Source organism: Mauremys mutica, chromosome 1, assembly GCF_020497125.1.
Source record: "Mauremys mutica isolate MM-2020 ecotype Southern chromosome 1, ASM2049712v1, whole genome shotgun sequence".
In the NCBI taxonomy this organism is placed as follows: domain Eukaryota; kingdom Metazoa; phylum Chordata; order Testudines; family Geoemydidae; genus Mauremys; species Mauremys mutica.
Window position 1 is genome coordinate 25,520,797 of NC_059072.1, and position 24,923 is coordinate 25,545,719.

At 42.5% G+C, this 24,923-nt stretch overlaps 2 protein-coding genes across 2 annotated transcripts in view; one reads left to right on the top strand and one right to left on the bottom strand.

Moving 5' to 3' along the window:
• Window positions 1-24,923, bottom strand: part of CCDC146 (coiled-coil domain containing 146) — a 120,508-nt gene that overhangs the window by 71,686 nt on the left and 23,899 nt on the right. The gene's annotated exons all lie outside the window — the stretch shown is intronic.
• Window positions 1,921-13,424, top strand: FGL2 (fibrinogen like 2). The gene is made up of 2 exons (XM_045029687.1): window positions 1,921-2,567; window positions 9,854-13,424. The coding sequence occupies exons 1-2, from the start codon at window positions 1,949-1,951 to the stop codon at window positions 10,558-10,560; spliced, it is 1,326 nt and encodes a 441-aa protein (XP_044885622.1). The 5' UTR covers window positions 1,921-1,948; the 3' UTR covers window positions 10,561-13,424.

Genomic DNA, 24,923 nt, shown 5'->3' on the forward strand with positions numbered 1-24,923 from the left:
TTTCTTTTTTCTGAACTACCCAACCAGTATGGGCCGCTAGAAACCCTTAATTCAGCCCATCTTCAATTCCATTAACATCAAGTACCTTGAATACAGAGGGTCTAATCATCCTGTGCCATGTGCACCAGCATCCTGCATGCATGTGAAGCAAAAGATTGAAGTTAAATATAGTATCCGACATAGACAATGATAACAGATATTAACCATGATCATTATCAAAATAAAATATGTGAGGGCTTCCTAGGGAAGGTTCAAGTTGAACATTATAAAAATGCCAGTGTTCCAGCAAAATAGTGTAGCTAACACATTTCTACTTACTAAGGCAATTAGGGCAGGGGACTGGACTCGATGACCTCTCTAGGTCCCTTCCAGTCCTAGAATCTATGAATTATAAAATATTTGACGTAAGTTCTGCAACCTCAACAGAAATAATCAGTTTCTATCTTTCATTTCTATGCTGCATTTCCTGTAATTCATATTTTAATAACCAACGTTTTGACCATTTTTGTAGTTATTTTAAAACATAAAGTGATAGTCATAATTTTAACTTGAAGTTAACCTTGTTTATTCTTCCATTTCAAACACCTAAAAAGTCACTTCCAACTACAGTCCTTTGTCTCAATATAGGGCACAAGGGCAAAATCCCAAATTATTAACATATTTTACAATTTTTCTGTGCTTGGGATTTCAATATATTATTTTTTGAGTAGTAAGTAACTCCCCCTGTCAATCAGCTGCGTGAAGTTTAGACTAAATCGCATTCATTGTTCTTAGCTAATAAGCATATAGTTAGTTTACTATAGAATTGGCTGCAAACATTGTCTTTGGTGTAAGATCATAGGATCATAGAACTGGAAGGGAGCTCAAGGGATCATCTGGTCCGCTCCCCTGCATTCAAGGCAGGACTAAGAATTATCTAGATCATCCCTGATAGGTGTTTGTCCAACCTGCTCTTAAAAATCCCCAATTATGGAGATTCTACAACCTCCGTAGGCAATTTATTCCAGTGCTTAACCACTCTGACAGGTTTTTCCTAATGTCCAACCTAAACCGCCCTTGTTGTAATTTAAGCCCATTGCTTCTTGTCCTATCCTCAAAGGTTAAGAACAATTTTTCTCCCTCCTCCTTGTAACAACCTTTTATGTACTTGACAACTGTTATTATTTCCCCTCTCAGTCTTCTCTTCTCCAGATCTGGAGTACCAATTGATCTGGGGTAAGTGGCTGGTCTCTTGGGACTGGGAGCAACCTGATATGGTGTGATTTTTGGTTTAGTGACCATTTTTATCACAAAGTTCAGTTTGTCTGAGTGGCAAGATAGACTGGAGAGTCTGAGGGGACTGTCTGTCACTTCATGATAAGACTGGTATAGTGATCCAGGAGTTCACATTTGTTACTGGCTTGGTGAAATCTAATTATAGAATACACCACCAGTTTGGGGTATCTGCCCTGTTTTCTGTCAGTCTGTCCTGAGGTAGGCATTCACATTTGTGAACCACTCCAGACAGTATGACATTCTCCACCTTTCAAGGTAGAGGAGATGACATGGTCCACAATGTCCATTTTTAAGTATAATTTTATGATATTCAAATGTTGTGAATCAGGAATTTTATAGAATATCATAAAATATTTTCTTGCTTTAGATCTGTTGTTTTCAAAAGAAAAATCAAAGTAAAATAAATAAGACCTCAAAATAAACTTCATACTCTATCTGTGCACATGAATATTATCATTTTGCTTGTGGTACTATGCATAAGCTACTTTTGCCAAGGACTACCTACTTTGCTCTGCTATTAATATCACTAAAACTTGTTGTGATGCAAGAACTCCCACCCATTTCTGAGAACAGTGAAGGCAGTTTATCTGTTAACACACAGGCTGCTGCCTGCCTTTATAAAAAGTTCTTCCAGTTTTACATACTTCCTCATTGAGCTAGTTTCACTGCAAAGATGAAGAGGCTCATTTACTTAGTCTTGTTTAAGACAGCTCTGCTTGCTTTTACAAATGTTTCTGCACTTGCAGATGAACATACAGAAGGTTTTAAAGAAGGAAAAGCTATTGATGCTTGTCCTATAAAGCTCAAAACCAATGGGAAATGTGAAGAAGGAGAGGAATGTCCATATCAGATAAACCTGCCTCCGATGACCATCCAGCTACCTAAGCAGTTCAGATTGATTGAGAAGACTCTCAAAGAAGTACAAAATCTTAAAGATGAAGTAAACAAATTGAAGAAATCTTGCCAAGATTGCAAGTTGCAGGCAGACGACAACCAAGAAAGAGACAGTACTGAATTCCTGGCACCTAATAGAGAAGTCCCCACAGAGAACAGTAAGATACAAGACAACAGAGTAACGGAATTACAGAGCAAAGTTAAGAAAATGTCAGCCAGTTTGAAGAATGCAAAGAATCAGATCCAGTCACTGCAGGGTAATGTGGAAGAAAGAAGCCTCATAAACATGGACAACGTACAAAATTACGTCGACAGCAAAGTAGCAAATCTGACATCTTTTTTGAAAAATTTGGATGACAGATGTTCTTCTAAGTGTCCAGTCATACAATCAAGTCCTGGTATGTAAAGCTATATTTATAAATTTTCTGTAGAATTATTTAATAGAACAATTTAAACATTTTACCACAAATACCTTTGCTTTCATCTTCACAAATTAAAAAGTATTATAAAATTCACTCTTATTGTGGCCAGGAAGGACTTGCTGGAAGATACTAAGTGCTTTCAACTTCCATGGGAGTTGCAAGTACTCAGTACTTCTCAGGATTTGGCTCTAACATAGTACTTAAAATGTAGCCCTCCAAAGGGAACATTTATTTTAACATTTGTTCAGCAAATATGCATACTGTATTTACTCATTCGCATACTGCTGTCATAGCAATTCAGAGCCCAAACATTAAGATGGAAATGAAATTCCTATATTTAAATTTTATTTTACACTGTACTCAAAAGGAAAATATCCACTTTAATTCTACATTACATTGAAAACTGAACAACTGTTTTTGGCTTGAATGTTTTTTCACATTTTTGAGGGATTAGGGGAAGGGAATGAGAAAGATCTGGCCCTAAAAGATTTCAATAGTTTTACTATCTGACTTTGATAATGAAAGACTGAAAAAATAAACATCTCAAAATATCCTGGAATTGTTTTTAAATGGTCTGGAAAGTGTTAGCTAACAACAAAGGAATCTAATGAAAGGTGTAAGTTGTATAGATGGATAACAAAATCATTATTTACCATAGCTACACATACATGTAAGGCTTGGCTAAAAATCTAATCGGTATTAATGCTTCTCAAATGGAAGGCACACACAGCATTCTTTTAGCAATAGTGGAATATTGGCAAGAATCTAATATATAAACAATGTAAAATGAGACACTAATGTGGGAGCTTGGGGATTTATTTCCTTTTAAATACCATGTTGTGAGGGACTTGTTACTTTTTAAAAAATCCTGTTATGATTATTAAAAGAAAAAATAAATGGAATTGGTAGATTATATCATGTTAATCTTTACTTTTGCCAAATTAATGATTAACATTTTAATATTTACGTTGTCTGTATGTAACTAAAATTTTGATATTACATTGAAGGATCTTTAGAAGTAAGAGGCATTAACAAAAAGTTGCCAGTGTATTCTGCCATCCAGATACCATACATAATAAAAGAGTTCTCTAGTGATTAAAACAATGACAGGTCACTGCACTAAATTTTTGAGCACCAAACTGCTTGCCAATCCTCCAAGCTAAAAAAAAGTATGACGTATTAAATTAGACAGCTCTTTTGTCTACCAGAAGTCATGCCTGCAGGACCTGCCCTCCTTGACTCCCATCTGCAATACTAGTCTATTTAAAGAATATCAGAGAAAACTGCAGATAGTACAATGAATGCACTGCTATGTTTTGAAATTCTGAAACACAAGATCAGCAAAAACACAAACAGGACACATGAACAACTTTATGTTATAGCAATGTCTTCATTAGATACCAGTAATCAAATGTCATGCTTCAGGTATAAGATAGTCAGAGGTCAGGAAGGAATTTTTCCTACCCATCATGTACAACTCTCCATGATTGGGTAGGTGCATTCTAAATTCTCCTCATCACCATCTTTTTCTGAAATATCAGTTTTTGGTCACTAGCACAAGCCAGTCTAGTCTTGATAGATCTATATTCTTGTGTTACTATAACACATGCAGAAAGGGTAACTGATGCTAAGTAATGTTCAACCTACAGTCTTAATCCAGGCAGGTAAAAATACTACTACAGTAACTCCTCGCTTCATGTTGTAGTTATGTTCCTGGAAAATGCTACTTTAAGCTAAACGATGTTAAGTGAATCCAATTTCCCCATAAAAATTAATGTAAATGGGAAGGGGTAGGTTCCAGGGGAAAAAAAATTTCACCAGACAAAAGACTATACATATACAGTTGAACCCTGTTATCTCGCCGGCCTAGGGGTTTGCCAAAAATAGTCCAGATAACCGATGATCGAGATAAACCCCTATCCACCCCCCCCACCCCTGAACTCCCCTGCCCTCTCTCCAACACCCCCTCCCTGCCCCCTTACCGCGGTGCCTGCACGTGGCTGGATCCGGCGAAGCGGGACGGGGACCCGGAGCCGGGCAGCCAAAGAAGCGGGACCCGGTAAGCGGGCCGGGCGGCAGGCGAAGCGGGGACCGGGTAAGCGGGGCCGGGCAGGGACCGGGTATGCGGGGCCGGGCGGGCGGGGACAGGCAGGGACCGGGTATGCGGGGCCGGGCGGGCGGGCGGCGAAGCGAAGCCGGGCGGAGGGGCGGGCGGCAAAGCGGGGACCGGCGAAGCGGAGCCGGGCGGGCAGGTGGGGACGGGCAGGGACCGGGTATGCGGGGACGGGCTGGCGGGGACGGGCAGGGACCGGGTATGCGGGGACGGGCTGGCGGGCGGCGAAGCGAAGCCGGGCGGAGGGGCGGGCGGCAAAGCGGGGACCGGCGAAGCGGAGCCGGGCGGGCAGGCGGCAGGCAAAGCGGGGACCAGGTATGCGGGGCCGGGCAGGCGGGGACGGGCAGGGACCGGGTATGCGGGGACGGGCTGGCGGGGACGGGCAGGGACCGGGTATGCGGGGACGGGCTGGCGGCGAAGCGAAGCCGGGCGGAGGGGCGGGCGGCAAAGCGGGGACCGGGTATGCGGGGCCGGGCTGGCGGGGACGGGCAGGGACCGGGTATGCGGGGCCGGGCTGGCGGGCGGCGAAGCGAAGCCGGGCGGAGGGGCGGGTGGCAAAGCGGGGACCGGCGAAGCGGAGCCGGGCGGGCAGGCGGCAGGCAAAGCGGGGACCAGGTATGCGGGGCCGGGCTGGCGGGGACGGGCAGGGACCGGGTATGCGGGGCCGGGCTGGCGACGCGGGGAGCGGGCGGCTGGGGAACCGCGCGGCTGTAGAGCCAGGGAGCGGGCGGCTGGGGACGCGGGGAGCCGGGCTTGAGATATTAGGGTTGGGCAAATCGACATAACGGATGAGAAGCCCATAAGATAAAGAGGGAGTTTGGCGGTTCCACTTGTAAAACCTCGAGTTAATAGGATTGGCAAGTTAACTGAGGTCGACATAAATGGGTTCGACTGTATATATATATATATATATATATATATATATATATATATATATATATATATATACACACATACACACACACACACACACACACCGTATATGTTTTTTTAAAACAAACAATTTAATATTGTACACAGCAATGATGATTGTGAAGTTTGGTTGAGGTGGTGAAGTCAGAGGGTGCAAGAGGATGGGATATTTCCCAGGGAATGCCTTACTGCTAAATGATGAACTAGCACTTGGCTGAGCCCTCAATGGTTACCACATTGTTGTTAATGTAGCCTCACACTCTACAAGGCAGCACGAATGGAGGAAGGGGAGACAGCATGGCAGAGAGAAATAGAGACACACAGTGTGTGTGTGTGTGTGTGTGAGAGAGAGACAGACAGACATGCATTGCCCCTTTAAGTATGCTGATCCCCACTCTAAGTACATTGCCTTTTTAAGTAGATCAGCAAGTTGAGACAGCATCTGCTGCCAGCAAGCTCCCTCCGTCCTGAGCCCTGTTGTGTCCCTCCCCTTCCCCTCCCCCATGGAAATGGAGTAAAGGAATGGGGGGGAGGGGGACACCCTGACATTAGCACCCCTCTTCCGCCCACCCTCTTGCACTGCAACCAGAAGGCTCCTGGGAGCAGCTCCAAGGCAGAGGGCAGGAGCAGCACATTGCAGTGGTGGTGGTGGGGAAGGACAGCTGAACTGCCCGGCAGGGCTGTGCTGCTGCACAGGGAACTTAGGGGAGCGGGATGCTGATGGGGTGCTGCTGGACCACCCTGGTTCCAAACCCCCACCAGCTAGCTCCAACGGGCTGCTCTTTCTGCAAGCAGTGGACAAAGCAGGCACAACTTTAAACGAGCATGTTCTATAATTGATCAGCAACATAACGAACAATGTTAACCGGGATTACTAAGTGAGGAGTTACTGTACATAGCATTTATATATAACAAACAGTCCAACAGTGATAGTGAAAATGTAATGGTAATACGTGCATTATGAAACTAGAAAGGATGACAATAATTAGTTTTCGCTCATAGGAACAAATCCTGATTTCAGTGAAGTCAATGGCAAAACTATTATTGACTTAAATAGGAGTAGGGTTGGATCCATAGAAGGTGTCTAATCAGGAGCGGCACCAGAGTTTCTGGCGCCCTAGGCAGAATTCGGGAGGCGGCATTTTGTGCGCTCCCCACGGGGCGCGTGGGAGCTTCTGGCTCCGCTCCTGTCGCGCCGCCGAAGAAGGACCCTCAGCCGAAATGCCGTAGGCGAAAGCGGCAGTCATTGAGCTGCTCAATTGCCTGCTGCTGTTTTCTGCGGCACGTCGGCAGAAGGTCCTTCTTCGGCGGCGCAACGGGAGCGGAACCGGAAGCTCCCATGCGCCCCGTGGGGAGTGCACAAAATGCCGCCCCCCAAATCCTGGCGCCCTAGGCCACCGCCTAGGGTCGCCTAATGGAAGCGCCGGCCCTGTGTCTAATTGAGACAGGCCTTCTTTGTTCACATCTATTCTGAAACTTAGGCTACTTAACATCTTATCCACGGAAATAAACGGGAGTCTTCCCATTGGCTTCAACAGGCCTTGGATGAGGCCCTAGTTCAGGGCCTACATATGGCTTTAGATGCTTAACTTTAGGTACCCAAGTTTGAAATTGTTGTCTCTAGTCTCTGGATGTTAACAAGACAGTTTTATCTATCAAATCTTCTTCCACAACTCCAGTTTATATGTGGATGAAAGTAAAACAAAGAAAACAATTTATTATTATTTTCATGAGTTAGGGTTGACCACAAAACTCAAGAGTGGAGGAGAATAAATAAGTCACTTATGTAATCCAAGACTATCCTTGAGTAACATATTTTGTATCCCTATTCTATGTAATTAACTCCATGTTACATTCTCTCTCATATACAAAATATGTGCATTCCATGGCAGAATTAGTATCAACCACAAAGTTAAGGTTACACTGAGATTTGAACATAATGAAAGAATAAGATTTCTCTTTCACACTTTAAAGATGGAATATACTCTCTTAATTTGACAAAATAACTCTTCAAAATAACCTATTGAGTATTGTGTCCAGTCCTAGGTGCCACCATTTCAGGAAAGATGTGGACAAATTAGAGAAAGTCCAGAGAAGAGCAACAAAAATGATTAAAGGTGTAGAAAATATGACTTATAAGGAAAAATTGGGTTTGTTTAGTCTGGAGAAGACTGAAGGGGGACATGATAATTTTCAAGTACATCAAAGATTGTTACAAGGGGGAGGGTGAAAAATTATTCTCTTTAACTTCTGAGGATAGGACAAGAAGCAATGGGCTTAAAACTGCAGCAAGGGAGATTTAGGTTGGATATTAGGAAAGACTTCCTAACTGTCAGGGTGGTTAAGCACTGCAACAAATTGCCTAGGGAGGTTGTGGAATCTCTGTCATCACAGATTTTTAAGAACAGGTTAGATGAACCCATGAGGGATGGTCTAGTTATCACTTAGTCCTACCTTGAGTGCAGGGGACTGAACTAGATGACCCTTCCAGTCCTATGGTTCTATGATTCTATAGGACAATTTATTCTTTATGTAATTTCTTAAATAAAATATTTACTAACTTGCAGAGAAAATAATTTTAAAATGCTCCCTTTCTGAAGTTTTTCCTCACATTTCTTAAATAACCCAGGAATCCTAACTCCCAGTCCCCTACTGTAGCCTGAGAACAGCACTTCCTCTTAACAAGCAGTTCTTTTATTAATATTTGTATTTTTCCAGTGGTGATATACAATTAAAACATGTAATCAAACACTCCCATACATTTAAATTATTTTGTAGTAGGAATATACATTCTCAAAATAGTTTCCAACACTTAAAACACTTCCTCTGAAAGACATAAATGAAATATTGTTGTGTTAATGAACATATTGTGTTGTAAAAGCAGCAAAGAATCCTGTGGCATCTTTGCTGCTTTTACAGAACCAGACTAACACGGCTACCTCTCTGATATTGTGTTGTGGAACATGAAGTTCTAAGAATGTGTCATTTGCAGCATATCCTGTAAAAACTCTTGAGCACACCATCAGTACTAGTAAGTGGTTATAGATGGATTTATAATCCTCAGGAAACATCTGGAAAATATGTTTGTATAAAATAAATTGATAGGAAGATGAGTTACGTAAATGGATCAACATACTGACTATTTCTTTATTACGAAGCCAGCAATTCTACATGCACAGGAAAGCACTGTCACTTTTCTAGCTACATCTTTTTAGGAATCATAGAATCGGCATAAGACAACATTACTAGTTTCCTCCTATTTCCTAAAGTATTGTAAATAACTGACCACTGACATATGAAAAATTCCCATTGTCTAGACTAACAGCCAATAATGAGCCATCTTTAAGTCATCCTGATATGAAATAAACTTCTCATATGACATACTATAGCATGAAAGGTACTGAAGTATAGACATTAATATGACAAAGTACAATGAATCCATTCCACAAGAGGAGCAAATTCTATAATACATAAGAGAAAATTAAGGTATCATTGAATACATGAGTTAAAAAGCATTTGAAATAATAGAATGGAAATAGTAGGCCAAGTTCACTACTGAAATATGCCAGCATTAGCTCATGGAAAAGAGTTCCAATAATGGAAAGTGTACAGAGGGGGCCAGATTTTGGCTGTAAATAGCCAACAACTTCACTGGGTGAAAAGGGAAGAGGGGAAGAGGCCAGCCCAGTGAAAAGTGGGCAATTTTAGCCAAAAATGCAGTGTCACCAGGGTGGCTGCATAGCCATCAGATGCATCAGGCTCCTGGTGGTGGACACCTATGGAGTAGCCCTGATGGGAATAAAAAATGCCCATACTTACCAGAACTCTGACTGCAGAAACACTTCTTGACCTCTGGAGAGATAAGTCACCCCCACAAGATGCAACCCTCAGGGTATGTGTTTTGCACCTCCTTGAACCAGCTTTGTGGAATTTAACTCATTATTCTTTATGGATATACATGCAAGAAATAAGCAGCAAGGCAATTTTATGGAGCTATGTAGCATTTTTTAGAGTAACGTTAATCATTTGTATTGTTTTTGCATTTATTAATAAATAATAAAAATAGGAGAGAGAACCTCCAGGCAAGATACCGCTAAAAGTGCTGAAGAGTATACACTGTGGGTTTAAAATGTAATTTTTTACATTAACATAGTCTGGAATGCTTGATGTGGTTTACTAGATACTAAAAAAAATTAAATAAGACTGTCCATACTAATACTATCTATTTTCCCCCTAGTTATACAACTAATGCAGAGAGACTGTGCTGATCATTACACAGCAGGTAGAAGGCGTAATGGAATCTACAGAGTTATTCCAGATCCAAAAAATAGCAGCTTTGAGGTTTACTGTGACATGGAATCAATGGGAGGTGGCTGGACAGTGCTACAGATGCGTCAAGATGGTAGCATTAACTTCAACAGAACATGGAATGACTACAAAAATGGCTTTGGAAATCTCAGCAGGGAGTTTTGGCTGGGGAATGATAAAATTCATCTCCTGACCAAAAGCAAGGATATGCAGCTGAGAATTGAGCTTGAAGATTTCAATGGTATTCGAGAATATGCTAAATATGAACAGTTCTATGTAGCCAATGAATATCTCAAGTACCGTCTAAGTGTCAGTGGCTATAGTGGTACAGCCGGAGATGCCCTGCACTTCAGTAAACATTACAACCATGATCAAAAATTCTTCACTACTCCGGACAAAGACAATGATAAGTATCTATCAGGAAATTGTGGGGCTTACTACAGTTCTGGCTGGTGGTTTGATAAATGTTTGTCTGCCAACCTAAATGGCAAATACTATCACCAAAAATACAAAGGTGTTCGCAATGGGATTTTCTGGGGCACCTGGCATGATGTTTCTAATGGTATTCCAGATGGTTATAGGCAAGCTTTTAAACAGGTAAAAATGATGATCAGACCCAAAGTCTTTGTGCCATAAATCAGCACCCTCTGCTGTAACCAGTTTATATTAGGTCATACTAAAAACATCATGCTTACTCAGTATCATATTCAAAATACAAATATTGGAATATTTTAATATTCAGTCCTAATATAATCCTTCCAAGATGAAAGAAAGTGTCTCAACATAAAATGTTTATTGATTCCTTCCTCATGCCTTATAAAGACAGTTTTAATGCTTCAGAGTAGCTGTTGCTAAAACTTCAGCATTGCTAAATTCTGAATTTGAAGGCATTGATTTTAATGTTTCAGTTGTACTTTTACTATCTGCAGCATACCAGGTTTCTGCAATCTACAACTTTTTAAGGCTTCTACAAAGGTAGCTGAATGAAAATCCATATTTTTGCCTGAAAATATCTCAAACATTTCTGATTACATATAACCACTTTAGATACTGAGTTTCATCCTCTTATATGGATCTCATTATATCATCTGTGTCTTCATAAACATTAAAGATAGATCATCCCAACACCACCACGAACTAAGAAAGTGGTATCCCATTTTTAAATGACTGAGGCAGAGATCACCTAATTTGCTCAAAGTCACAAAGCAACATTTGACAGAGTCTCTGTCCAGCCCCTTGACCAAGGGATCATCCAACCAAGTATTGTGGCAGAGTTGAACAAAAGCAAATGGAAAGGGTGTGTAGACTAAGTATGGAGTGAAACAGCACCTCCACAGCATGTTTTCCCCCACAAGCTGTTTGCTTTGAAACCATGCTTTTTGCTTCTTTGATGAAGGAAAGTCAACAGCTACACAGCTTGTCAGAGAGCTATGCTAGCAGGGCTGGAGCAGGAAGCATCAGAAAGGATTGAGTTCTTGTACTACTGCCTCCAGATCCAAAGAGAGAGAGTGTGGTTCCCTTAGAGCCTAAAACCCTGTGGTTTCACACCCAAATCTCCCTTCTTCTGCATCCTCTATTCGAGGTGAACTTTATGAGGTTGCAGGGATTCAAACAATTTTTTTAACTTGTCAGAACTTTTTGGGTATCATCAGGAAAAAGATTATGTAGAAAAACACACATACATATATAAAATCAAAGTAGGGTTTCCCCCCCCCCAATTTGATGTGTTTGCCTTTTTCCCCTTAAAAGCAAAGAAAAACTAACATCCAATGAATGACTTTTATACAATGAACATAAGGGAAGCAGAGATTTTCTTGTTGTTGTTGCTCTGAAGTGTAAAATAAAATGCAACAGACGTTCAGACATTTCATGAATTACAAACCAAAGAGACATTCCAGATCATAATGAATACTGTACATAGTGAATTTAAATTTGATAAGATTAAGGCCTTGTCTGTACTTAGACTGTGTTTGCCAGAATAGCTATACTGACAAACCCTCCTTGTGCAGACACAGGTTATACTAGCTCTCAGAATGAAATAAGTTATAGCGGGACAAAGACTTTTTGCTGGTGTAACTGCATCTACAGTAGGGCTTTTCCTGGCATAGCTATATCAGTCATGGGTATGATTTTTTCCACACCTAACCGACATAGCTATTCCAGCAAAACTTTTAAGTGTAGTCTGGTCCAATACTTACAAACATGACATTTACTACTTTTCGATATACCAAATTGAAGTGTGCATTAGTGATTTATGTACAATGATCTATAGTGACAATGACCAAATTATAAGATATTAATATATTTTAAAGGAATTATAAATATTTTGAAGGATATTTTGATGTGAAATGTCATTTGCTTTATTATGTTTTCATTTTAAAAGATGGATGGAAGATTTTAATACTATCAGATGTATACTCTTTACTCGAACACATTTTGAAGTTCCTTTTTATCCTGAAATAGAATGTAATTGTTTAAACAAAAAAAAGTTTTTGATGCACTGGCTAGAAGAGCGATTTTTAGTAGAGTATTATTATATTTAATCATTTGGTATAAAGTGAACTAACTGTTCCTAAACAATAATAAGTTTCCAAATAAATTTCTTCTTCACTCAGCTAATTTGTTACAAGTGAAACTGACCTTTGTTTCTTGTTTAAAGATCTTTTCTTTTTAAAATATAGACATTTTAAACTCAGAATACACAACTGTAATGTATATTATTTACATGTTAAAGGGGAAAAAATCAGTCTAATGTTGATATTTTCAAAGCTGGATACTCCCTTTCTACTATTGGGCTGGATTCTCCAATTATTCAGATTAATGAAGTTACACTTGTATAAAACTAATTTCAGTGGCGTTACTCTCAATTTACACTGGTGTGAATAAAGTCTAATTCACACCCATTATGTCCACATGGCAGTTATAGTACTTGTTTTAAAGGTTCCTTGATCTGAATCCTCAAAAACAGTATCTCACCAATTATTCCTTTGATGTTCTATAACAATTCAATCACTGATGAAACAGACTACAGTAAGCCAACTCAGAATGGCCAACTGTTGACAAAAGGGCTGTGGAATTTTACGCAGCTGACTATGGGTACCTTCCAGCTATAGAGGCGCAGTCCATGGACACTACCGGTGAGCACACGATACCAGTGGCTGAATTCTCAGACATCAATGACTGGTTACTCATCTACTACTACAGAACAATTGGATCCCTGTAGTTTTCATAGGCTGCATCTCCATATTAAAGATAAGGCAGCTGTTAACTTATCTATTTTTAAATTATGTGAAACTTTTGGGCTCATGTACAGCTGTCAATATGATCCTTGATGGGACAAAGTTTAGCATCCCTGAACTAAAAAAAAAAACAACCAAAAAAACAAACAAACCCACCTTACACAACCTAAACACACTCTCTCTCTATACATGGGCTTAATAATGCAAAGTATGTCTTTCAATTTACAAAAAACACATGTGATAATAAAATTTTTAACCTAATAAATGAACTTGTCTTTTTTTACCTGGATACAGTTAAACGTTGGATTCTTAGTAATGAGGATTATTAGTATCAGGTTTTCAAGCAAAGGGCCTATGGGACACTTTTTCCACAGAATATGAAACAAAACTCATCTGTTCAAAATGATCAGCCAAGCATGCTATAATTTCCTGGCATTCCATGGGGTTGTTTAAACAAAGAAAACTACCAAGAAGGAAAAACAAAGAATATCTTTAGAACTGAAAGCCATGTTAAACAGCACTGATTTGCTATTTTTCATGCAATTAACAGTAGGGATAACTCTATTCATCTCAGTTAAAATGCCATGTTCAATGGTCTTTTGACAGACACAGGGGTCTCTCAAAACTTCACATAGAAGATCGAGCACTCACCGTTGCAGCGCCTCCTGCTAGTGATCCAGGAATTAGCTCTTTTCCATCCTTGGAGCGCCTCCTGCTGGCCAGGATCTCACCTGCTTCAGGCCCCCTGTGTTCCTCCCAGATCCCAGTGCCCTTTATCTTGTGGTTCTGCCCTATGGCAGTCCCCACTCTCTGGGTCTCCCCTCCCAGGGGAACCCCCAACCCTCTATACGCACCTTGCATCAGTGGCTACTGCCAGTCATCATCTAGCCCCCATTCTCTGGGGCAGACTGCAGTCTGTAATGGCCACTCATCACTGGCAAGGGGGTAGGACCAGCTGCCTTTTCCTGCAGCCCCAGTACCTCCTTAGGCCTTCCTACCAGGCCTCAGCCTGGGTGGTAGTCAGGCCTAAGCTCCCCAGCTCAGCCTGCCCCTTCCCCAGCACTGTTCTGTCAAAGGTATCCTGTCTTCCCCAGGCAGCTAGGTCTTCCTCACTCCAGGGCTGGAGTGAGGCTGTGACCTAGTTCCTCCATTAGCCCTTTTAATCAAGGCCTGCTGTAGCCTGATTAGGTGTGACTCCAGCTGTGGCAACTTCCCCAATCAGCGTACCTTTTCTCTCAGGAGCTGGGTAACTGCCCTGCTAAACTTCAGAAAAGACCAACTTAAGATGTTGAGTTAAAAATATTTCTTTCTCTAAGAAGTTTTTCATGCAGGTGTCAGACCACAACTATCTTTAAATTTATCTGACATTTTCAAAGGAAGTTAAGATGGGATAAGATGAGACCACACCTGGAACATTGTGTTTATAATTTAACTACTGCAGCACATTATTATTTTTCTGCCGAATAAAAAAATAATAAAAAAAACTTACTGGACATAGAAATGACGGAAAAGGTTAAGAAAGAAAGAAAGAAAAGTATTACCTAAAAGTATAAACTTTCTCAGTGTAATGAGGATCCAAATATTGACTTGCCAAAGAGATAGGTCTGAAGTATAAATTCACAACTGTGTTTTGGCTTCATTTCTTCAGGGGTTAAAAAGATGAATATCACACTTCATATAAGACTAATGAAATTGAGATAGTTTGCAAAGAAACACAGCTAAGTGGTATATTATACTCAAATATGAAATTGCTGAGCTACTAACTGGGGTCTGTAACCTATCATTTAAATCAGCTTCTATACCACATGACTGGAGGACAGCTAATCTGATGCCAATTTTTAAAAAAGACTCCAGAGGTGATCCTGGCAATTACAGACTGGTAAGCCTAACTTCAGTACCGGGCAAAATGTTTGAAAGTATACTAAAGAACAGAATTATCAGACACATAGATGTACATGATTTGTTGGGGAAGAGTCAAGATGGCTTTTGTAAAGGGAAATCATGCCTCACCAATCAACTAGAATTCTTTGAGGGGGTCAACAAGCATGTGTACAAGGGGGATTCAGTGTATCCAGTGTACTTAGATTTTCCGAAAGCCTTTGACAAGGTCCCTTACCAAAGGCTCTTATGCAAAGTAAGCTGTCATGGGATAAGAGGGAAGGTTCTCATGGATCGGTAACTGATTAAAAGATAGGAAACAAAGGGTAGGAATAAATGGTCAGTTTCAGAATGGAGAGGGGTAAACAGTAGTGTCCCCCAGAGGTCTGTACTGGGACCAGTACTATTCAGCATATTCACAAATGATCTGGGAAAAGGGGTAAACAGTGAGGTGGCTACACTCAATTTGCAGGTGATACAAAACTACTCAAGATAGTTACGTCCAAATCAGACTGCAAAGAGTTACAAAGTGATCTCACAAAACTGGGTGAATGGGCTACAAAATGACAGATGAAATTCAGCATTGATAAATGTGCAAGTAGAGTCTGGATGAGCTCTCCCTTGACATCTAGTGGTGAGCTGTGGAAAAAGACTTCAGAAACTGATCTCGTTTGCATGGACACACCCACCCTGCCTAGGTGCTCAGCATGATGGGATTGCTTGCCCAAATGATCATTTGTGGCAGGTGTTGGATCCCCAGTCTCCTTGTTATTCAGGCTGGAGTAATAAAAGGTTGTTATCCTTGTTGTGTGAACTGAAAGCAGCAAAACTGTATCTGGCATACCCCAACAGAGAGACTCACCCTCAGCTGAACAGCACTCACTAGGGAGGGGACATGGGTTCCAAAGTCCAATGATCTGAGTGATTGGGGGAACAGGTAATTTGTACTTGGTGGTGTGGGTCCTGTTTAAGGATCCTAGACACCATTTGATCCTTCCTCTCTCCATGGTATAATAAAAGAGCTAATTGAGAGTCTTGTTACATGTTGCAGAGCTGCAATCACTGATACCTAGGTCTAAGTATTAGACTTACTTTGGGATGGTGTCTCTATTGCAAGAGACTGCCCCATATGCACCAGCAGTGTGGCTTCCTGACTAACAGCTGAAATCACTGAGAGCTATGTTAAGTGTGAGGGGTTGGGCCCTGAAAACATCTTGGCAAGCGAGCAGCTGGCAGGAAGGCTGGCAGAGAGGTGTGACCAGCAGTGTGGCTGGTGGAGGGGCATGGCAAGCAGCCATTGGGATGATGAGTGAGTGCTTGAGCAGTGCAGCATGTAAGGTGTCTGCTTACCTCCCCTCTCCCCTGTCTTCCACACAATCTGTGGATGAACCTCTGATCTCTGGGGCTGCACTGGCCAAGGATAGCAACTGTGAATGAGGTACAGAGAAGGGACAGGCATGTTAAAGGGACTTTTGGGTTGCTGGACTTAAGACCCACGGAGAAAACTTACTGCCCAACTTACTTGGGGGTGGGTTTTTTGATCAGGGTTTGTGTTTATGAACTCTAGTTGCAGTGTTTTCTCAAATTAATGCTGAGTTAATTCCCTCCTTTTATTAAAAGTTTTTGCTACACTCAAACTCTGTGCTTGCGAGAGGGGAAATATTTCCTCTTAGAGGTGCCCAGGGGGTGCTGTGTAATTGTCCCAGGTCACTGGGTCGGTGTTTGAGCCAGTTTTGTGTTGTATTGTTGAAAAGGAACCATTAGATACTGAACCCGGCCCTTGTTGCTGCTGCCTCCACCCGGCAGAAGGGTTACAAATGCAAAGTAATGCACACTGGAAAACATAATTCCAACCATACATATAAAATGGTGGGGTCTAAATTAGCTGTTACTACTCAAGAGAGATCTTGGAGTCATTGTGCATAGTTCTCTGAAAACATTCACACAATGTACAGCAGCAGTCAAAAAAATTAACAGAATGTTGGGAATCATTAAGAAAGGGATAGATAAGACAGAAAATATACTGCCTCTATATAAATCTATGGTACACCCACATCTTGAATACTATGTGAAGATGTGGTTGCCCCATTTCAAAAAAAGATATATTGGAACTGGAAAAGGTTCAGAAAAGGGCAACAAAAATGATTAGTGGTATGGAACAGCTTCCATACACGGAGAGATTAATAAGATTAGGACTTTTCAGCTTGAAAAAGAGATAAATGAGGGGGGATATGATAGAGGTCTATAAAATCATGACTGGTGTGGAGAATGTAAATAAGAAAGAATAAATAACACTTTCTTATAACACAAGAACTAGGGGTTACCAAATGAAATTAATAGGCAGCAGGTTTAAAACAAACATAAGGAAGTATTTTTGCACACAACACACAGAGGGTGTTGTATTTTTTCACACATTGCCAGAGGATGTTGTGAAGGCCAAGACTATAACAGGGTTCAAAAAAGAACTAGGTAAGTTCATGGAGGATAGGTCCACCAATGTCTATTAGCTAGAATGGGCAGGGATAGTGTCCCCAGCCTCTGTTTGCCAGAAGCCGGGAATGGGTGACAGGGGATGGAACTCTTGACGATTACCTGTTCTCAGTGATGAGCTGCGAAAATCTTGGGAACCGGTTCCCTACTGGTTCTTCGGCGGCACTTTAGTGGCAAGTACTTCACTTGCTCCGGGTCTTTGGCAGCATGTTGGTGGAGGGTCCTTCAGTGCTGCCGAAGACCCGGAGCGAGTGAAGGACCCACCGCTGAAGTGCCGCCAAAGAACTGGTAGGGAACCGCCCGGGGAGTACAAGCCCGACATGCCTCCCAAAACAGCCTATTTGCCCCCCATCTGACCCCCATGTCCTGCCCCCGACTGCCCCCCTCAGAACCTGCAACCCATCAACCCCCCCGCTCCTTGTCTCCTGACCACCCCCTCCTGAGACCCCCACCCTAACTACCCCCCAGGACCCCACCCCCACCCAACTCGCTCCACTGTCTCCTGACTACCCTGACCCCATCCACCACCACCCCGACAGACCCCCGGGACTCCCATGCCTATCCAACCCCCCCCATTCCCCATCCCCTTACTGCCCTCCCAGAACCTCCGCCCCCTCCAACCGCTCCCTGCCCGTTATCCAACCCCTCCTCCCAGCCTGGCCCCCTTACCATGCTGCTCAGGGCAGGGTGTATGGATGCTGCGCGGCCCGCTGGAGCTCACAGCCCCAGCCCCTTACCATACCACTCAAAGCGGCAGAAGCTGCAGAGCTGCCCAGGAGCGGTCCAGAGCACTGGCACCGGTGGTGTGGCATGCTGAGGCTCTGCGAGAGGGGGGAAGGTTGGGGAGGGGCTAGGGAAGCCTCCCCAACCGGGAGCTCAGGCAGGCCGGACAGGACAGTCCCACGGGCCGGAGTCATGACAGAAAAACCTCCCTCTTCCAATTGCCCACCCCTTTAACAACCGGTTCTAACCCGGCTTCTAAATTTAACAACCGGTTTGTGCGAACCAGTGCGAACCGGCTCCAGCTCACCACTGCCTGTTCTGTTCATTCCCCCTGAAGTACCTGGCATTGGCCACTGTCCGAAGACAGGATATTGGGCTAGATGGACCTTTGGTCTGACCCAGTATAGCTGTTCTTATGTTCTTATATTCATATACAATCCCTGGAATGTGCAAAGAATTCCCCTTGCGCAATGTCGTGTTCCAGTCAGATGGACGTTTTAGGTAAAGTTTACCACTAATGTAGAATCATAGAATTCAAGATCAGAAGGGACCATTATGATCATCTAGTCTGACCTCCTGCAAGATGCAGGCCACATAAACCGATCTACCCACTCCTTTAGCAAGCGACCCCTGCCCCATGCTTCGGAGGAAGGCGAAAAACCTCCAGGGCCACTGCCAATCTGCCCTGGAGGAAAATTCCTTCCCGACCCCAAATATGGCGGTCAGCTGAACCCCGAGCATGCGGGCAAGACTCTCCAGCCATACCCTCTGGAAAAAGGTTAAGAATATCATATCATTGACCCATTGTACTATTTACCAGTGTGGCACTTAATTGACCTATTGACTAAGCCCGTTATCCTATTATACCATCTCCTCCATAAACTTATCTAGCTTAATCTTAAAGTCATGGAGGTCCTTCGTCCCCACTGTTTCCCTCGGTAGGCTGTTCCAGTATTGCACTCCCCTGATGGTTAGAAACCTTCGTCTAATTTCAAGCCTAAATTTCCTGACTGACAATTTATATCCGTTTGTCCTCGTGTCCACATTAGCACTGAGCTGAAATAATTCCTCTCCTTCCCTGGTATTTATCCCTCTGATATATTTAAAGAGTGCAATCATATCTCCTCTTATCCTTCTTTTGGTTAAGGAAAACAAACCGAGCTCCTCAAGTCTCCTTTCATACGACAGGCCTTCCATTCCTCGGATCATTCTAGTGGCCCTTCTTTGTACCCGTTCCAGTTTGAATTCATCCTTCTTAAACATGGGAGACCAAAACTGCACACAATACTCCAAATGAGGTCTCACCAACGCCTTATATAACGGGACTAGCACTTCCTTATCCCTACTAGAAATACCTCGCCTAATGCATCCCAAGACCGCATTAGCTTTTTTAACGGCCACATCACATTGCCTACTCATAGTCATCCTACGATCAACCAGGACTCCTAGGTCCTTCTCCTCCTCCGTTACTTCCAACTGGTGCGTCCCTAGCTTATAACTAAAATTCTTGTTAGTCATCCCTAAATGCATAACCTTACACTTCTCACTATTGAATTTCATCCTGTTACTAATACTCCAGTTTACAAGGTCATCCAAATCTCCCTGGAGGATATCCCGATCCTTTTCCGAATTGGCAATACCTCCCAACTTGGTGTCATCCGCAAACTTTATCAGCCCACTCCTACTCTTGGTTCCCAGGTCAGCAATAAATAGATTGAATAAAATCGGACCCAAAACCGATCCTTGAGGAACTCCACTGGTAACCCCCCTCCAACCCGACAGTTCCCCCTTCAGTACTACCCTCTGCAGTCTCCCCTTTAACCAGCTCCTTATCCACCTCTGGATTTTCATTTCGATCCCCATCTTTTCCAATTTAACCAATAATTCCTCATGCGGTACCGTATCAAACGCCTTACTGAAATCCAGATATATTAGATCCACCGCATTTCCCTTGTCTAAAAAATCTGTTACTTTCTCAAAGAAGGAGATCAGATTGGTTTGGCACGATCTACCTTTCGTAAATCCATGCTGTAATCTATCCCAGTTGCCATCGGCCTCATGCTCCGTAACCACTCTCTCTTTTAAAATTTTTTCCATTACTTTGCATACTACAGATGTTAAATTAACAGGCCTGTAGTTACCCGGGTCACTTTTTTTCCCCTTCTTGAATATAGGAACTACATTAGCTAATCTCCAGTCAAACGGTACAATCCCCGAATTTAGAGATTTATTAAAAATCATCGCTAACAGGCTAGCAATATCACTCGCCAATTCCCTTAATATTCTAGGATGAAGATTATCCGGGCCCCCTGATTTACTTCCGTTAAGCTGTTCAAGTTTGGCTTCCACCTCAGATACCGTAATGTCTACCCCCATATCTTCATTCCCATCGGTCCCTCTATCACTATTCCTTAGCCCTTCATTAGCCTCATTAAAGACCGAGGCAAAATATTCGTTCAGATATTGTGCCATTCCAAGATTATCCCTAATCTCCACTCCGTTTAAAGTTTTAAGCGGTCCCACTTCTTCTTTCTTGGTTTTCTTCCTATTTATATGGCTAAAAAACCTTTTGCTATTGGTTTTAATCCCCTTCGCTAGGTCCATCTCCACCCATCGCTTTGCCTTTCTCACTGCATCCCTACACCCTCTGACCTCAATAAGGTAGGTTTCTTTGCTGATCCCTCCCATTTTCCACTCCTGGTACGCTTTCTGTTTTTTCTTAATGACCCCTCTAAGACGCTTGCTCATCCAGCTCAGTCTAAAACTGCTACCTACGAGCCGTTTTCCCTTTCTCGGGATACATGCCTCTGACAACTCCTGCAACTTCAACCTGAAGTAACCCCAGGCGTCATCTGCCTTTAGATCCCTAAATATGTTAGTCCAGTCCACTTCCCTAACTAGTCGCCTTAATTTAGTAAAGTTAGCCCTTTTGAAATCGTAAACCCTAGTCTCAGATGCAATATTGATTATCCTCTCATTAATTTTGAAACGAATTAGCTCATGATCACTCGAGCCAAGGTTGTCCCCTACAACTATTTCCTCAACAAGGTCCTCGTTACTCACCAAAATCAGATCTAAAATGGCATCCCCCCTCGTCGGTTCAGCAACCACTTGATGGAGGAATTCATCAGCTATCACGTCTAGGAAAAGCTGAGCCCTATTATTATTACTAGCATTTGTTTCCCAATCTATATCCGGGAAGTTAAAGTCTCCCATGATCAAGCAGTTCCTATTAGTGTTTACCTCCTTAAAAACATTAAAGAGCTCTCTATCCGTCTCCAAGCTAGATCCTGGTGGTCTATAACACACCCCAATCACTATCCCGGGTGAGGCTCTGGTAGTTTTCTTCCCCAATGTGACCATTGCCCACACAGACTCCGTATTATCCATTGCATTGCTAGTTATTTCATTACATTTCACCTCATTATTGATATACAATGCTACTCCCCCACCTTTACCTTTGCATCGGTCTTTCCTAAACAGCACATACCCTTCCATACCTGTACTCCAGTCATGGCTATCGTTCCACCATGTTTCGGTTATTCCTACGATATCCGGTTTCAATTCTCGGACCAGGAGCTCCAGTTCCTCCATTTTATTACCTAAGCTTCTCGCATTGGTGAACAAACATCCTAACTTTTGCTGTTGGGCTCCTCTCACTCTTTTCACCCAACTCGGTAGGGACACAGTACTACCAGTATGACCTGTCGATCTAGTATCCGTCCCCCCCCCTCTTCCTTACACCTAACCGTCCCCCTCTGGCTATATCTGTTGTTATCTTGTTGTTCTCACTCCCAATGTATAAATTTGGCGTGGAGAGCACCAGGACCTCTCCCAACCGTCTCCCCCCAGTGTCTAGTTTAAAGCTCTTTTAATCAGATGAGCCAGCCTCCCTCCTAGAAGTCTACTTCCTTCCCTACTTAGGTGGAGCCCATCCCGTGAGAACAGTTGTTTGTCCCCAAAAGCCTCCCAGTGCCCATACATCCCAGTGCCCATACATGTAAGTGGACACAACTCCCTCAACTTTAACTACTTCTGCCAGAGGTGAATTTGGCCACAATCTTCAATATTAAATCCCACAGAAAACTGTTTTAAGACAATAGATGAGATTCTACTTCCCTTGCTCAAGTCCTCACATCAGATATCTATGACATATGTCAAGGTCAGATGAATTAACAGTTTTAGTACAAAATTGTAAATCACAAATTCAGATACAGCAAACTGTCACAGCTCCCCTTATTTAGATTGGAGAAGGGAGCGATAGGCATCTGGAATGTAGAGAAGGCAGAGAGCATGTGAGGCCTCCAAACCTCATGCATTTCAAGAATCTGCAAAATCAAAGAAAACTCCAATCAGAGTGAAGTTATGCATCCTATTGTCACTCCCGCTCCTAGCTTTATGGCTTCTCTAGGAGCTGTACTGCCACTAGCTGGCCCCACCAAACTTGCACCGCACTTTACATCTGTGTGAAGGTGATAGTGTAGACCACAAATTAAGGTTGCTTCTAAAAGTATTAATATATCTCTCTGAAAATTCAAGAGAAATACTGCCTGTTTTGCAGGGATCACATCATGCAGATAACCTGTTGCTCAGTCTCTAGGACTGAGCAACAAAAATCCCACAAAATCAGAACTCCAGCCATACAATGGCCAAATCAAAGGATTTTGTGGGGTCCTGGTATTGGCTCTACTCCCTACTTCTGTGAGTTCAAAGGCCGTTCTACCTCTACCCTGACCCATGCTTCAAAGTGGAGGGGAATGTAGCACACTTAATAGTAAGGCCATGACCTTTCAGAACCTCCAGCTTTCTATAGCAACAAATATAGAACCAGAGCTGCATCACTTAAAATTCTTCAGTAAATAAAAGCACTAACTGCTTTACTGAGCCTCTGTAGCACAATCCCCATCAAGATTCATTTGTGCTAGTCTTCAATTGATGCCTCAAATGCTTGACTAGATGAACCCACACTATGCTTGTCATATATTATGCATATACATATCTGGAAACTTAACTTGCCCTTTTCTTTGTATATTATCCAAGTATTTCACCTGCTAAGAGAAGTGAATGCCATGTCCATCACCAGTGTATCGTGACTGAAGATGATTTTGTGAAATGAACAGGTTTGCTCAATCTTCCTTCATGCTCACTAGCACTATCCAGAGTACACCAAGCTGAAGCTTCCTACTCCTTCCCACTGAGCAGTTGAACTAGTAGCTCCTATACAGTGCTGTCAGTGTTAGTATATGTGACATTTCACAGGTTCATCAGATGCCTTTTAGAAGCAAGAAAACATCTATTGACAATGTTTATCTTTCTTGGGCAAGACTGTAGCCATATTCAATCTGAAGTTCTTACTGCATTTCCCAACATCCATGCTTAATTTTGGGCACCCGCAAAAAGGTTTTACAATAAATGTCAGCTCACATTATCACCACTGTGCTGGCTCCCCAGTGACCATTTTAACTGGGCAGAAAATGTTTATTTAATTAGTAGTTAGATTCCTGTGGGTGGAGGTGAAGGCAACATCTGTCTTTCCTATCTGTGCTAACATAGTTATATGACTTTATTGTTGTTCCAGAAGTCTTTCAAGCATATAATATGTACAATGTGCCAGGACAAGCTGATGTTTTGAAAATTCTTCCTGCAGCTGTGTCAGGTTTTTAGATAGAAAAGGCACAGATTTTACATTCTATTGAAACATGTTGTCACTACCATGGTTACCATGCAAAAAGACATTGATGAGCACATTTCAGCAAGTACATGCACACAGATCAACAGCAAGAAGAATTTTTTATTCTAAATACTTTCACTCAGTATCATATACAAGACAGAAAAAATATTTTTCTCCTATAATACTGTTAATGCAAATGGCACTTTTTCTAGGCATTTTGCCCTTTTTTATATCGTTTGGTAACAAGTACTTTTAGAATTATCCCCTTACCCAGACGGTTTAAAATATGGTTATTTACAATATATTGGTTTTAACCCACTATTATTTAGATTAAAAATATTTTGGTTTATGAAAGCTTAAAGATTTTTGTAGTTACAAAGTATCTTTTGAATTATACTGGGCAGTGTGACGCTTGGGCAGTGCAAAGAGGCCAGATAGTGGCTGTATATAGCCAGATGAGGATTCCCTAGGGAGAGGTGAGCTTTCAGTTGGTGTAAAGCTGACGTAGAATCATAGAATCATAGAAGATTAGGGTTGGAAGAGATCTCAGGAGGTCATCTAGTCCGACCCCCTGCTCAAAGCAGGACTAACCCCAACTAAATCATCCCAGCCAGGGCTTTGCAAGCTGGGCCTTAAAAACCTCTAAGGATGGAGATTCCACCACCTCCCTAGGTAACCCATTCCAGTGTTTCACCACCCTTCTAATGAAACAGTTTTTCCTAATATCCAACCTAGACCTCCCTGTGACAGGGTGTGCATACCCTGCACTCGAAAAGACAGGGTTAACCCCACACTATGGGTGGCAGAAGTCCCGTCCCCCAGGCTGTGTTGGGCATGCTTCAACTGCTGCCTCAGTATAAAAGGGAGCAGCCCAGCTCATTCTGGGCTGGCTGCTGGAGGGGAAGGACCTTTGGCTGGAGCTCCAGCAGAAGAGCCGCCAAAGCCCTTGCCTGTAAGAGCCAGAGACCCAGTGAGTCGGATTGGAGGCCTGGTGCCCA